The 16969-nt window shown below is 40.8% G+C and overlaps 1 protein-coding gene across 1 annotated transcript in view; it reads left to right on the top strand.

Annotated features, from left to right (window-relative positions):
* The window catches only part of COL4A1 (collagen type IV alpha 1 chain), a 218247-nt gene extending 205213 nt beyond the window's left edge, over positions 1 to 13034 (top strand). The window contains exons 48-52 of the mRNA XM_059721088.1: positions 3391 to 3603; positions 4759 to 4936; positions 7547 to 7661; positions 8820 to 8992; positions 11545 to 13034. Of these exons, the coding sequence (XP_059577071.1) occupies positions 3391 to 3603; positions 4759 to 4936; positions 7547 to 7661; positions 8820 to 8992; positions 11545 to 11626 (761 nt within the window). The 3' untranslated portion in view covers positions 11627 to 13034. The remainder of the gene's footprint in view (positions 1 to 3390; positions 3604 to 4758; positions 4937 to 7546; positions 7662 to 8819; positions 8993 to 11544) is intronic.
* Positions 13035 to 16969: the final 3935 nt, after the last annotated feature.

A 16969-nucleotide genomic window follows, 5' to 3' on the forward strand; every position in this document is an offset into this window, starting at 1 on the left:
CAGGAGGCAGAGCGCAGCCCTGGCTCTGCCCTGCCTTCTGCCACCAGGCCAGATGACAGGCGGTTGCCGCTGTTGCCTGGGGCCAGTAGCAGCATCAGTCTTCCCCGGTACTGGGCGTGGGCTGTGCCCAGTGCCGGTCCCAGGTGACAGCGGCAGCTTCCTGTCATCTAGTGCAGATCCAGGGGCCCGCACCCCCTGGATCTGCATGCCGGATGATAGGAGGCTGCTGCTGCCAGCAAGTGTCATGAGTTTTGCTTTTTAAAGTTTTAGGTGCAGGTTCTGAGAAACCTGTATACCTATCTCCTTGAAGCTTGGCAGGCATCATGCGCTCAGAAGGGGCTATCATCCCTGCAATTTTCATGCACAACAGGCAAGAAATAACAAAGTTTTAGGTATTTTCATCATTCCCCATTTTAGCTTATGGGCAAAGTGTCGAAACACGTCGAATCAGAGAAACCGTTTCAACAAAACGAAACAGGACAGCGCTTTGAAACGAAATGAAATGAAACACTGCCTCTTTGAAATGGCGAAATGGACATCAAAATGAAATGATGATGTTTTGTGCAGCCCTAATAGAGATGAGCCAGAAACTCTCCTCCTTGGCCCTTCCTGCATCATTTTAAGTGATACTGTACACACAAATTTGAAACTTCCATGTATTATTTTGCATGTTGAAAAATACAAAGGAGGCACAATGTGTCCACATTATCATTTCAGGAAAAACATTTCCTTTTTGAAACTCTTCATTTTCATAGCTCTAATACTGTATTAAACCATTTTTTTTTCATTTAATATGTATTGCAATTTGCTGCAAATAATTCAGTTCCTTAATAATGATTAACATAGATTCATAGATTCATAGATGTTAGGGTCGGAAGGGACCTCAATAGATCATCGAGTCCGACCCCCTGCATAGGCAGGAAAGAGTGCTGGGTCTAGATGACCCCAGCTAGATGCTCATCTAACCTCCTCTTGAAGACCCCCAGGGTAGGGGAGAGCACCACCTCCCTTGGGAGCCCGTTCCAGACCTTGGCCACTCGAACTGTGAAGAAGTTCTTCCTAATGTCCAATCTAAATCTGCTCTCTGCTAGCTTGTGGCCATTATTTCTTGTAACCCCAGGGGGCGCCTTGGTGAATAAAATCTCACCAATTCCCTTCTGTGCCCCTGTGATGAACTTATAGGCAGCCACAAGGTCACCTCTCAACCTTCTCTTGCGGAGGCTGAAAAGGTCCAGTTTCTCTAGTCTCTCCTCGTAGGGCTTGGTCTGCAGGCCCTTGACCATTCGAGTTGCCCTTCTCTGGAACTTCTCCAGGTTATCCGCATCCTTCTTGAAGTGTGGCGCCCAGAATTGCACGCAGTACTCCAACTGCGGTCTGAAAAGCGCCCTATAGAGGGGAAGTATCACCTCCCTGGACCTATTCGTCATGCATCTGCTGATGCACGATAAAGTGCCATTGGCTTTTCTGATGGCTTCGCCACACTGCCGGCTCATGTTCATCTTGGAGTCCACTAGGACTCCAAGATCCCTCTCCACCTCTGTGCCACCCAGCAGGTCATTCCCTAGGCTGTAGGTGTGCTGGACATTTTTCCTCCCTAGGTGCAGCACTTTGCATTTCTCCTTGTTGAACTGCATCCTGTTGTTTTCTGCCCACTTGTCCAACCTATCCAGGTCTGCCTGCAGCTGTTCCCTGCCCTACGGCGTGTCCACTTCTCCCCATAGCTTTGTGTCATCTGCAAACTTGGACAGAGTACATTTGACTCCCTCGTCCAAGTCGCTGATGAAGACATTAAAGAGTATCGGTCCAAGGACCGAGCCCTGCGGGACCCCACTGCCCCCACCCTTCCAGGTCGAGACCGACCCATCCACCACGACTCTTTGGGTGCGACCCTCTAGCCAATTAGCCACCCACCGGACTGTGCAGTCATCCACATCACAGCCTCTTAACTTGTTCACCAGTATGGGGTGGGATACCGTATCGAAGGCCTTCCTGAAGTCTAAGTATACGACATCCACCCCTCCTCCTGTGTCCAGGTGTTTTGTAACCTGGTCATAGAAAGAGACTAGGTTGGTCAGGCACGATCTGCCCGCCACAAACCCGTGCTGGTTTCCCCTCAGCATAATTTGCCCTGCCGGGCTCTCACAAATGTGAGCCTTGATAATTTTTTCAAAGACTTTACCAAGGATGGAGGTGAGACTGACTGGCCTATAGTTGCCCGGGTCCTCCTTCCTCCCCTTTTTGAAAATGGGGACCACGTTAGCCCTTTTCCAGTCCTCCGGGACTTGGCCCGTGCGCCACGAGCGTTCGAATATTCCCGCCAGTGGCTCTGCAGTGATGTCGGCCAGTGCCTTCAGCACCCTCGGATGGAGCCCATCCGGGCCTGCTGATTTAAAGGCATCCAGTTCTTCCAAATGACTCTGCACCACCTCAGGATCTACGTATGGAAGTCTGGTGCCTTGCTGCTGCCTCTCTACAACCCCAGTGAGAGACTTGTCGTGCCCCTCACTTAGGAACACTGAGGCAAAGAACTCGTTGAGGAGTTCAGCCTTGTCCCCCCTATCTGTCACCAACTGTTTCTGCCCATTTAGCAGTGTCCTATTCCTCCCTGGGCCTTCCTTTTACTCCCAATATATCTAAAAAACAATTTCTTGTTGTCTTTTACTTGGGTTGCCATCCTCAGCTCCATGGTAGCTTTGGCCCGCCTAACTGCCTCCCTACAAGCACGAGCAGAGGAGGTATATTCATCTTTAGTGATCTCTCCCTGTTTCCACTTTTTATGTGCTCCCCTTTTGGCCCTTAGGCTGCCCTGGATTTCTCTGGTCAGCCATGGAAGCCTCCTGGCCCCTTTCCCTTTTTTGCCTCGCTCAGGGATTGTCTTGCTTTGTGCCCGAAGGATCGTTTCCTTTAGGCACACCCACCCTTCTTGGGCTCCCATCCCATCAAAACTCCTACTCTGCAGTGCTGTCTGGCTGCCATTAATTTCAGCCTCATCTGAAGTTGGAGCTTTTTTCTGTAGACATTCTGCAAATCATTTAATAAGCAGAGTACTTTGTTTTCACTTTCACTGTTTGAATTATTTTACTGTATATGTGAGAGTGTAAGGAGTTAGAGAACAAACAGTACTGAACAAAGTCCACCTCGCTCCCTTCTCCCCCCGCCTCCCCTCCCACATTTCATTCTATTTTAAGATTAAATGCAAAACATTTTGCCAAGCTTGGTTTCCTGATAGCTTTAAAATTTATCATTGAGTGTCTGCATAGTCTGCACAGCAGAGTGCAGTATCAATATAGTAGCTACATAATTTGATCACGGATATGAAATTGACTCAGGGACTAGTTAACATTTTTAGAGACAAAAAAATGTGGTAAAATGTGAATTTCTCTGTTGCAGGCCCAAGAGGATACCCAGGCCCACCAGGCCCTGATGGTTTACCTGGGGCAATGGGTTTACCAGGTGCAGCATCTGTTGCTCATGGTTTCCTTGTTACCAGACACAGTCAAACCACTGAAGAACCAGCATGTCCATTTGGAACTAAACTCATGTACTATGGTTACTCCTTGCTTTATGTACAAGGCAATGAAAGGGCACATGGTCAGGATTTGGGTAAGAGAACACAGAATGAATAATTTCAGATGTTTGCATACATTGCTAATGGCTGTGCTGTACAGTTTTATTCCACTCCAAACTAAACAAATGCAGCTCCTATTAATACACTTGTATTTCAGGGACAGGATAAATGACACCATTGCATTTAGTACTCCTAGCTCTTTATACTTGTGCAGTATTATACAAATGTATATTAATACACAGGGAAACACTGAATTTTTTTATTAGGAAGCCTCAGAAATGTAAGAATGGCCTTTTCCTTGGTTTGCCCTGATGTTTCTGAGGCTGCTGTTGGAAATATTTGAATGGGAAAGACTGTGCTTCTGTAACACAGTTCCACGTTATCATCAAAATTATGACATTTGAGAGCTCAGATACATACATAGAATTCCAATTGACTTTGGTGGGAAACAGGTAGAAGCCAAAAGCATACTGAGTTGTATTAACAGGAGCATCAACTGCAAATGAAGGGAAGTGATTCTGCTGCTCTATTCAGCACTGGTGAGTCCTTACCTAGAATATTGTGTCCAGTTTTGGGCCCATCACTTCAAGAAAGGTGTGGAGAGATTGGAAAGAGTCCAACAGTGATAAAAAGGAATAGAATCCCAGAAAGCATGACTTGTGAGGAAAGACTGAAAGAACTAGGGCCCAGAGAAGAGAAGACTAATGGGAGGGAGGGAGGGATTTGATAACACTCTTCAAATACCTAAAGAATGATAGAGAAGATGGAGATAGACTATTCTCAAGCTGCAGCTGAGGGAATTTAGGTTGGATATTAAGAAGAAACTTATGACCATGAAGGTAGTCAGGCATTGGAACAGGCAACCTAAAGAAGTTGCGGAATCATCATCCCTGAAATTTTTCAAAAGTGGGTTAGACAAACACGTAATCCTTTCCAGACCTATTTCCCTATGAAAAGGATCATATTCTTATCATTCTATGCTGCCCCTTAGGTCATGATCTAGAACCTAGTGGGATTTTACTTTGAGTCAGGGAATTTAATTAAGTCATGTAACGAGTTTCAGAATTAAGGGTGCAATTTAACGCCTTAAATATTACAGAATGTGACCACAGTTCATTAATTGAAATAAGCCAGATGCCACTTTTTAATAGAAAGAAGTTAACACATGAATCATTTATTTGTACCTTCAGGCACAGCAGGAAGCTGTCTTCGTAAATTTAGCACAATGCCTTTCTTATTTTGCAACATCAACAATGTATGCAACTTTGCATCAAGGAATGACTATTCCTACTGGCTGTCTACTCCTGAACCCATGCCAATGAGTATGGCTCCTATCACAGGTGACAATATCAAGCCATTCATCAGTCGGTAAGTACTGCTTCTATTGAAATTGCTGAAGACCTAATAAAAATGCAGTGACTGAAAAAATTTTCTTCAAAATATATTTTAATAGAAAATGGTTTTAAAGAACTGTAAAAGAAATGTCAGGAAAAATCCTTATTCAGAAAATCCTTACTCAGAATTTTCTAATTTTTTTATATAGAAATATTTAAATGGATTTTTTTTCCCTTTTTACTGGAATTGGATGAAAATGAAAACGCTTGCTCACTTGTTTTCTTCTAAAAACAGTAGGGCAAATCCAAACCAGAAAATATTATTTTGATACAAACTGAAATAGAAATTTTATTTAATATGTTAAAAATTCTGCAAAAAAGTGAATTAAACAATAAACAGAATTTGAATTGTATTCAAAATTTATTTTACAAGTTATTCCTGTGTTTTCATCAACCAGATAGTTTTTCAAGGTTCAGTATATTTTCCTGTTTGAATTGTTCCATGTCAGCTTTATTTGTCAAGCCATATGCTTCCACACTTTGTTCAGTACTTTGAATATTGCTTTGATGCTTCAATATAACCATTGTTGTCTGTTGTAAAGCACACTATATTGCAGAGGTACCCAGTTGCAGTAACATACTAATCATCTACTGCTTGTAGAGATAGATTATCAGCTGTCAAATATAGATATCATGCCATTGAAAATAATTGACATAGGTTAACACCATCAGAGGATTTGGCCCTACATTTTTTAATCATTTCCTCTGTTCCTTCTGTACTTAATTTCTCTCTCTTGTAAAATGCTAACAAACTATGGGCCAGTTCTTTTAAATGTATGTGACAGTATAACTTCCCCAGACAAGCTGTATAGCTGGACCCTGCTTATATGTGCTAGTTCTTTATTTACTTCAATTTTGGTGCCTATTTTAGTGAGCATCAAAATGTAGGTGCACCCAATATTTTCAAACATATATCATGATTCTGGCTGCTTGTGTTTCGGAGATGCTTTAAAGCAGCCTGATTTTTCAGAAAGGCCTGAATGCCTGGCTTCTGAAGGTTAAGTCACTTAAAATGTTGTCAGTCAGGCACCCAAAATCACCCTGACTAATTTTAGAAATCTTGACCTTAAAAGCCAGTATTGAATATTTGCTTTAAATTATCCACTGCCTTCTGCATATGGAGCACCTTCCTTAGATGCTATGCAGTGTTGTTGGACCCTGGATACTAAAGGATCAAAGTAGGAATAGCACAGGATGAGATGATTCTAATGTGCTTTTTTATCTCTGCACATGCTGAGTGTAATTTCAAAGCAGAAGGCTTTGTGTTCTTTCAGTTTCTTTTTTTTAAGACTGTTAAAACACCAATATCCTGTATCCAGAAATTGAAAAGATGTAGAAGTGTCACTTGCCCATCTAGATTCAAGGGACTTTTTTGTTCTGAGGTCCTTCACTGATGCATCAGAAATCTTTTGAAGTAATACAGAGACAACTTTTACATTTTTCAGTTTCTCCCCCTACTTCTCTTCCTTTGTGGTGTTTCCTAAAATAAAAGTCCATAACTACCTTGCCGTTTCTTAAAATAACCATACAGTCTTTGTGCTTGAGTTGAAGGCAGCATACATATCCATGTGAGACAGAAGACATTCACCCTGAATATCTTTGCTTTTGTGGGTTTGTCAGAATCCTTGTTGCACTCACCCACTTTACCAGTCTGATGATAAAATCTAGTTACTCACTTTTTAGTTACCTTGAACCAAGAGGTCAGTGCTTAATACACGGAGCTATTTTAGGATTGTACAAGCAAGGAACTGGTTGTCCTAATCCAATGCCAAATATATCGACCCACTGAATTGTAATTGCAATCACAACTGCCATTTATTATTACCTTTTTGGCACTTTAAGAAAAAGAGAGAGAGACAGAGACAACTGGCCCCCAAAGAATGACTAGACTTTTTGTTTACTTTATGTCCCAATAGTTAAGAAATACAATACTCTTACCAGACTTAAAAGGATAATTGTTTGCAAATATCTCTGAAGGTTTGTATTTCAAGTCCAGTGCTCTGGTTGGTTGGCTAGCTGTCGTTTCCTCAGAGATAAGGACCACAGACTTAAACAAAAGGCACTTGTGCAGGGAATGCATACAAAAGATTCTCTTTACATCTTTGATTGGTTTCCAAAATAAGTTTTTGTTCCTGCAAGAGTGCTGGTATACTCTTTAGAAGTCGCATCAGGTCAATGTGTCACTGTTATTTGGTCCTGTCTTAAACAGACTTTCTTGTCATGATTGCTTGAGGACTTTCTTGTTTGATCATTTCACTGCCTGGGTGAAACAACAATATAGAACAAATGCTGCCTTTGAAAAATATAATTATAGAGAAAAATGGGATACTTAAACTTACTTGTATAATCAGTTTATACTTTTTGGGTGAAGACAGTAAAAATTATGAAACTTGGGTATTCAACTGTCCCTAATTAATAGGGGGAAAATGACTGGATTGCTGGTATTTCTGTTGAAATAGTCTGGTTTGGTTCTGTTATTTGACATATTATGATACCAAATTTCTTGTTGCAATAATTCTTGAAAAGAGACACAAAGAGTTACTATCAAAGTACATAGAGTTTCTTTATGTCCCATTCTTCATAGGTGCGCTGTATGCGAGGCTCCTGCCATGGTAATAGCAGTTCACAGTCAAACGGTTCAAATACCATTATGCCCTGAAGGCTGGAGTTCACTTTGGATTGGTTACTCCTTTGTAATGGTAAGTGTACTGTGATATAACCTGGGTTGTCTGATAGATTTATTGCATTTGTAAAGATACGGCTATCCAGGCCACTTCAGAGAAATGAGGCGGTGGAATAGGTCTGTGCTTTTTCTAGTGACTTTAAAAGGATGTTTATTACTTAGTTGCTATGTTAGAATAATTTAGTAATAATTCTTGCTGTAATTCCTTGCTAAGTAGTTTGTCTCATGAAACTTACCATTCTTACATCATTCATAGGTTTAGTACAGATACAAAGGACCAAATGAACATGGTGACTACATGCCTTACAATTACTTCACTGTATCCAGGCTGTAGCACTTTCCTAGAGCAGTATAAACCTAATGCTTGGACTATTCCTCCTTTCTTTATGAAAAGGACCTGTTTTAAAATATAATTTTAAGCTTGGGTCCAATCTCTGTTGTTCTATGGCACCAAATACTGTATTGGGTTTGACTGCAGCTCAGTCTGGCATACTTGAGCTAGCTTCAATCTAGCTAGCTCAGATACTGGTAGTAGTCATGGAGCTCACTGAGAGCTGGAAAGGTCACCTGGGAGCTTGAGTAAAAACTGAGGAAGCTAGGCTATGCTGCGTGCTGTACTGCTCAGCCCACCCTAGCCTGGTACTAGTTACCAGTACCTTAGTTAGCTAGTAGAGCTGTGCAAAGCTTTGGTCCCTGATTCGATTCGGCCATACTCAATGGCTGAATCTCCAAATCCGAATTGAATCAGGAGACCCTTTAATCTCTGTGAATCGAATCGGAACCCTCAAATCCAATCAAATATGGCCCGTTTCACACACCCCTACTAGCTAGCGTCAAACTAGGCCAGCACTGGTTGCAATGACACTTTTGACTGACATGCTCCCTTTCTTATGGACATCTCTGTGGACCCTAGCTTACTGCACTTTCCCTGATTGCCTTCAACTTCATGCTCCTTCCAAGGCCCAAGATACCCTGCCTTTGTTATCCCATTCGTAGATTCCTCCCAACCTTCCTAGAATCCCTTCTCCCTGCATTGGTGAAATATTTTTTCAGAGCAGGAAAAAAGACAGCAGGACATTCTCTCCCACTTCACAGAAAAGATGGAAGGAAATACACTACTATAATTAAAGAATTAGCTATTTCTAATCTAGTTGCATTTTTTGCATTTCCTCAGCATACCAGCGCTGGTGCCGAGGGCTCTGGGCAGGCTCTGGCGTCTCCAGGTTCTTGTTTAGAGGAGTTCCGCAGTGCTCCTTTTATAGAATGCCATGGTCGGGGAACTTGTAACTACTACGCAAATGCTTACAGCTTCTGGCTTGCCACTATAGAGAGAAATGAGATGTTCAGGTAAGTTATGGCTGATTTTTCCTTTCAAAAAATCAATATTTGTGGTTCGGTGCACATTTGTAAGAGCAACAATCTGAGATTAGTTTCAGAATAATAAGAGCAGTGTTCTAGAGCAGTGGTTCTCAACCTCCTTAGACTCAAGTGCCCCCTCAGAAAATGCCAGCTCTTTGCTTTTGTTTGTTTCTTGACTAGAAATATAATAGAGCAATTCTTCTGCTGAAAAGAACTGAGAGAGACCACAGCAGTCCAGAAATGTTTTTAACACTACTGTTCCTATTTGAAATCTCCAGGTTTATCTTGTTTGCACACCTAACAGTGCTAATATTGTGTGGCACCCCACAGCACCCTTGAAAGAATCTCAAGGTGCCCCAGTGTGCTATGGCACCATGGTGGAGAATCATTGTCCTATAGTTTAATCATAATAGTCCAGTTATTGGCTGAAGTCCATCTGGATGTATTCAGTTATCATTTTTATAAAAATGATATCACAAAATATCTTTGAGGGGGAATAGTATATTTTGCAGTATCTACAGCATGTAATGCTTGCAGTATTTCTTTCAGAAATATCTAAGAGTGTTCCTGTTTCCACTCCACCTGACTTTCACTTGTGTGACCTCAGTCATTGTTGGCATAGATTGATGTCCTGATTAAAATTAACTTAGAGCACACCTCATTGGTATATATTATCACATAAGTTAGGGCAGATATTAGCACATATTAGAACAACTACAAATTAGAACAAATATTACATTTTGTTTAAAGACAGGAAACTTTAAGAGCTTGAACAATTATTTACTGTCCACCCGTGCAAAGAATGACTTCGCTGGAGGAAGTCTCTTGCTGTATAATGCTCCAGTAATTGAGAGAGGGTAGGGTTTCTTAGGATGATATCTTTTACTGGATTGACTATGTAGTTGGGGATAAACCTGGATCAGGAATAAACAGAAATGCTGCTGTCAGTAGTTCCCACAGTAGGCAGCTATTATGGTGCCTCACTGCTAGGTAGTTAAGAATTCATAACCTGTTTGTCAATACCAAACAGCAACTCCAGAGGCAGATGTAACTTGTATTATTAGTATTTTACCTTTGATTCTTTAAAGCAGGGGTGGGCAAAATGTGGCCTAGGGGCCGGCCAGGCCGTTCTATCCAGCCTGCAGGGCCCGTAAAAAATTTAGAAAATTAATATTCATCTGCCCTGGGCTGCCTGTCATGCGGTCCTTGATGGCTTGCCAAAACTCAGTAAGCGGCCTTCTGCCCAAAATAATTGCCTGCCCCTGCTTTAAAGGGTAATTTTCTACCAGATTGGTTAAAGCTTTCTCAGTTTAGGGATTTCTGTCATCTGTCTGCTACTTTTTCATACAGGTATTATGCTGAGTACACTAGTGTAAATGGGTCATCTGTCCAAGCCCTGAGTGAAAATTCACCCTTTTGCAAAGGAGCCTGTTCACAATGACAGTGCCATTTAGGTTCCAAATGGGGTGAGGAGCACAAGCCTTGTGCAACCCTTCCCCCATCATGTATGAATAAATATCTCAGCACAATTCACGGTTTGCCCCACATAGACCTTAATAATTCAAGTATACAGAATAAATATATGTCCCCAAGTTTTCTTTAAGCAACTCCTTAGATTTGAAGAGCAGACAAAACTAATATTCCATGCTAGGGTAAAAACTGATCCTTAATAAAGAATAAGCCTATTCAGAAGAAAATATAGAAAAGCCAGCAGTTGCGCTTGTATCCATGGTGTCTCACACAGAGCTTCATTCATATGCCTGGTTTATGGATGGTTTCTCCTTCTACTAAATCAGTACAGCACTGACTAAGGGACCAGCCCTGCGACTCTGACTCACCTCCAGGCATTACTAAACTAAAAGGATGTAACTGATTTGAAAAAAATGCACATCTGTTTCAAAATATTTTACCTCTGTTTTTTATGAGTACCTCCTTGCAGCTAAGCTTACTATAGAGACCAAAAAACCCTGAATCCCAAAATATCATTTATTTGACTTCACTTGATGCTTTGTCATTTAAGTGAGTGTTTCACACAGGACCAGTGAAAGGAGAAGCATCTTAAAAATAACAAAGTGTTTCTTGTAGAACCAGAAATGTTAATAGGGGGACCCATGGGAAGTCTGTTACCTTAAATTACTTGTAATATTAAAAAAAGACAAAAAAAAAAAAAAAAGCCAAGCAATCAAAAACTAAGAAGAAAAAAAAATATCCTGCCAACAGTTTATATATTTCTAAGACTACAGATTAAATAAGTAGTATTTCCCAGTTTAAGAAAAAAACTCATTAGACAACTCTGAACCAGTTGGAAATCACCAATTATTATAACTGATTTTCCAGCGGAAGTGGTCAGATGTCTGAAGTGAGCCAGCCACTTGAAAGTGAAGGTGTTGAGGGGATAGAAATAAGAGTATTTAACTCAGCTGCTGGTTTCTTGATACAAATTTAGCCACCATCTTGTGATATTGCCTCCTTCACAATAAGCCTGCAAAGTGGTGTTTTGGTACTACCCATCACTGAGAGTTCTTTTCTTTTTTCACTAGGAAACCTACTCCTTCAACTCTGAAAGCAGGGGACCTACTCTCAAATGTTAGCCGATGTCAAGTCTGTATGAGGAAAACATAATGACTAGAATTTCAATTAATTTCACACAACATGGTGCTATTTGTTTAACAGCAATGAAGCCTAGACATGTATCATATGTACCTCATTGTTGTCCCATATGAAAACAGTAAAGTGCCTTTTAGGAACTTGCATAACTAACACACACTGCTTTACTGGCCCTGTACTCGCTGAAGAAGAAAAGAGACAAGAAAGATAAGCTTCCAATGTTGACATGCCAAATGGCACTTTTGATCAAATAAATTTTTTATATAAATGCTGTGCACTGATAGTATAAAATTCCAGAGTTCATCCAGAAAAACACAAAGGTGCTAGGAGGTATGCAGTTCAGTTTTATACTGTTTGACTCCCTTTCTAATTCTTGTATTATATAGCTCAATTTTTCTTCCCCAGATACACTTCCTGTTACCAATGTCTAACTGTCCCAAAATTTCAGATTCTTGGGCATGTATGTATTGTTCCTGTACAAAGTAATACTGATGTAAAGAAGAGTTTTGGGATTACAGGCTATGGGTAAGCAGCAAGTATCCATGTTTTCAAAACAAAGGGTGCCATTTTTCTGTTTGTATTCCCTACCCCTACCTTTGTCCTGCTGTGTTAAGTGGGGCTACAGGTAAAAGGAACGATTTGCCAAACTGAGTCTGTAAATGGGCAATTAAGTGTTTCTGCTATGTTTGGTACTATGCAGTTTCTTCATGTGGCAGTAAGTAGAACAAACTCCTGTGGAATAAAGAATGGTCCAATAGTGGGTCAGAAAAAAATATAAATATATATATATTAGTAATTTATATAGATGTCAACAATTAGGCAAATCAAGCTTTGTTTGTTATAATTTGAAAAAGAAGCTTACGTAAGTTTTCCTCTTTTTTAGTGTCAGTGTTAAATGTCAACATACCTAAAGTGAAATATCTTTGTCACATAGCTCTTTGCAGTACCGAAGTCTGTAAATTGCAGAGAATGAACACAGGTTAATAGCTATTTGTGTTTATTTTAGTAAGCCGTGCTTTAAGCTTACAGTGTTTATTCGGTATTTCAAATATTCAGGGTTTTAAACGCTAATCACACTGAATGACTTGATCTTGGAAATTTTAAAAGGCCTTACTTTTGTTAATATTGTTTAAAAAATCCTATTCAAAGTGGTCTAAGAAATAGGTCTATTGAATTTCTATGAAAATATAGGGAGGTTTCAGCACATCTGTGTCTAAGATTTTTTTATAGAACATGATCATGCAGATACCAAAATGCCAAGGCCTTTTATGTAATTTCTTTAATGTGTATTTCGTAAGAATTCAAGTTTGTAATAAAACTATTTGTGTAAAAAAAAGTTTTACCTATTTGTTACTAGTGCTTATCCAGCAACGAAAGCATTATTTCTTTCTCAGTCACTAATAAATGCATGAGCTTGATACAATCCCAGATCATTTTTGTTTTGCATCTCATGCAGATGTCGGCAGTATCTTGATATGAGGAACTACAGATGCAGCATTGGCCATGTCAACTGTTAACTTTTCAAGGGATTGTCATCTTATTTTAAGTAGGCAAAAATAGATCTTGATTTAAAATTTCAGGTTTATATTTTTGTCCCACTGTTACACAGAGTGATTACAGAAAGTAATATCTGGTGAATCTGAATGGAAACTGCCCACTTGCTTCAGGAGCGATGGAAGTTTTGCCAGACTCTCATTTCCCTTATAAATACCACCAAGCAGCACACACAGTTCTCACACCACTGTATTTTCTTGGAGACCCCCTTGGAGACCAAATAGGAAACTCGCTTTGTTTTTGGAGGCAGAATGTAGAAAAAGAAAATTTTTTTTCCAGAGTCCAGTGAAGTCCTGGAAACATAGTGTCCAGAAGGTATGGCATCACAGGAGACACTGTGGGTGAGCCAGCAGGAGCTTTGTGCTGTGGTAGGAAAGCAACAAGACTAAATCCCAGCCCCTTGCAAAGTAGTAGGAATTAGGGTTACCATACATCCAGGTTTTCCCAGGCATGTCCTCTTTTTGGCTCTTCTCATCTCCATCCGGGCAGTTTCTTAAAATATCTGCAAATGTCCGGGATTTTGCTTTGCCTCTGCTTTCCCAGCAATTCCCAGTTTACCCCAGCAAGAAGCTGCTTGTGGTTGGCTGGGGAGAGCAGGGGAAGGCAATTGGAGGCCAAGGCATCTCACGCCTCTGTATGTGCCCTGACAGCTGCACATGAGTGAGTGAGCGAGTGAGTGAGTGTATCAGCATGCAAGGGGGGTGGGTGCCTACTGGCACTGGAGCTGCTGCAAGGTGGGGAGGTGGGGGAAGAGGGTCAGGGGGTTCTTTGGGGCAGCAGGGATCTGTGTGGGCAAAGGGGCACTGGCAGGGCAGGGTGGGGGCTGTGGCTTGGGAGTGACAGGCACCAAGGGGGGCAGGGGACTGTGGTTGGGAGCACAGGACACAGGCAGGGCCAGGGAGCTGCGGGTCTGGAGTGAAAGGTATCAGCAGGGACAGGGGGGCTGCAGGTTGGGAGTGAGGGGCAGGGGCAAGACATGGGCATATCACTGCCCTCCGCCGCAATCATATACCCGCCCCCCGATAGGTGCCCTCTTTTTTTAAATGGAAATATGATAACCCTTCTACAGGCTGCATGAGGCAGCTCACGTGCTCTGAGCCAGCTCATTGTAACTGTTACCAGCAGTTGTGAAAGGGTTAACACTGCTCCAGCTTGCTGCCTCAAGGGAAAATGGTAGTTAATTTTTCAGGCATTTTAGCCTGAAAATTCCTCTATGCCTCCCAGCTTCTGATCCAGTGAAAACAAACAAACAAACAGGTTCTTCACTTTAAGACATACACTCCGTATACCCCCGGCTTCTGGCTGGGGTCATCTGACCCCAGCACTCTTTCTTGCCCAGGCAGGAGGTCAGACTCGATGATCTGTTGAGGTCCCTTCTGACCCTAGCATCTATGAATCTCTGAATTTGGTGGTTTGATTTTAGGGGGAAAGGTGCATGTGGCAAGTAAATATGGTATGCTGCAGAGAGTATGTATATTGTTAACCTGATCTATGTTTTCCCAAAGTGCTATATTATGTACTGTCTGAATAAAATGAGAGAAGGCAGTCAGGTGATGGACTAAGTGGACAAATTGTCCATTTATTTATTCCTTGTAGTACCTGTCTGTAAGGAAAACAAAGCAGAAGTTCAGATTTCTTTTTCAGAGTCTGGGTAAAGAGGCTGGTTGGTCAGGCTTTTAAATTATACTTAGCAGCTTATCTAAGAATTAATTTTGCTTGGCTTTAGTTGTTCTAAACAAGCATACACCTGGATATTTTTAACTGTTTATGTGGTAAAATCTTTTACATGAGTAAACATATCCCTTTTTGCCTATGGAGAGCAATTTGAAAGGAAGGTCCTTTTAAATTATAGTTTTAGGAAAATGATTAAATTACAGTTCCATATTTTATATTTCTACACATTATTATTTATTCAGTCATTCACATCTGGTAAAACACTCCAGCCCTTGGTTTTGCCCCAAATGCTGTTTCTACCAAGGCCAATAGGTATAGGAGTTTGTGGCTGCAAGCCAGGCATAGTGGGTAAGAGGTCTGGAACTCTATATTTTGATACCCTGTCTGAAGATGAGCAGCTGCATATATGCTAAGACAAGGCAAAAAGTGCTGTCTTTTCAGTAACACATCAGAAAAATATGATATGTAGTAGCCACATATTCAAACACTCATGTTCAGCATTATTGCTACAACCCTATTGACTTTGTGAACAGGGAAGCATCAGCAGAAAAAATGTTCAAATATAGTTGTCTTCCCTGAATCTGAATTGCAGGATATTGTTGTCTTAATAAAAATGTGGCTTGTTTTGTTCACCTGGCATTCAGAGTAGGCAGTACTTGAAGGACAACCTCCATGCTCTCAATAAATATATTTTTGAAACTGCAGATGGCACACTTGCTCACTGTATGTGATACAGTAAGAAGACTAGTGCTTACATTTTGAGCTAACAAATGCTCTTTTCTTGCCCTAGACTCTAATCCACTAAAATGTTAAACAGGGTTGCAGTTATGTATTCGTATCCCCAAGCCTATGTCTTAATTCTGACATTTCCTAATCACTAGATATTTTCCTTTTTCAAATAGCAAAAGAAATGCTCTTCCACATAAACAGGTCACAAGTTTAGGTTCTTTTACTACTGTGCAAAAATTCAATGCAATTAAAATATTCCAAAATTGATTTTGATCTAAATCTCAATGGTTTTACCAAGAATATTTTAGTCTATGTATGTTTTTTAATCATTTGTGTGAGTTCAGCTTCAAATTATACAATTTATCATTTGGTAAAATGATAAATGTATTTTCACACCAAACAGTCCTGGAGAGCCAATATTTATTTTGTAGGCTGCCTGAAAAATGATTGGCTGAACATGGGTTTTCTCTTTTAAAATAAGCATCTTACCAGTTGTGTGATTTTATGAAAAAACTTCTTTATTAACTTTTATATTTTACGGATTCTGCTAAATCCAGAATTAACGTACAGGTTGTTAGTGTCTATAAAACACATAGTCATAGGGACCTAGACAAACTTGAAAAAAGTGGCATTTCACAGAATCCAAAAAATGAAAAAATCTCAGCGTTCAGATGTTGCTATATGTGTCTGCTCTCCCTCTACCTAGCATCCTGGAAAAGAAATTGAGCTGTGATTTATGATATGTGTACCTTGAAAACTCACAAGGACGTACTATCGTGACACCTTTTCTCAGATTGCAGTAGGCTTTGCTTTCTCTTTGTTATTTACATTTGTGTCAATCTTGTGTTAGGTGTTATATTTCCACTTACTGTACAGAAAAGTATCAAAGTCAAGCCCTGTGGCCCAAGGAGTTTAGATTCTTAATTAGATAACATAAAAAAAAGAAAGATTAGCATTGATTTTTAACTGAATCTTTAAATCAGATGCACACTAATAGCAGTGTTCTGATGTTCTGCCATCACAGTACATAGATTTCATAGACATTAGGGCTGGAAGGGACCTTGGAAGATCATCGAGTCCAGCCCCCTGCCCCAGGGGCAGGAAGTCAGCTGGGATCAAAGAATCTCAGCAAAATAAATGTCCAAATGTCTCTTAAAAGAATCCAGAGCAGGTGCTTGCACCACCTCTGGAGGCAGTCTGTTCCAGGCCTCAGGCGTTCGGACAGTAAAGAAGTTCTTCCTTATGTCCAGCCTGAAATGGTCTTGGAGAAATTTGTCACCATATGAACTTGTTGTCCCTTGGGGCACTCTGATGAACAGGCGTTCCCCCAGATCCTGATGTACATCCCTTATATACTTATAGGCAGCCACCAGGTCCTCCTGAGCCTGTGCTTTTCCACGC

This window comes from Alligator mississippiensis, chromosome 1 (assembly GCF_030867095.1).
Source record: "Alligator mississippiensis isolate rAllMis1 chromosome 1, rAllMis1, whole genome shotgun sequence".
Lineage (NCBI taxonomy): Eukaryota > Metazoa > Chordata > Crocodylia > Alligatoridae > Alligator > Alligator mississippiensis.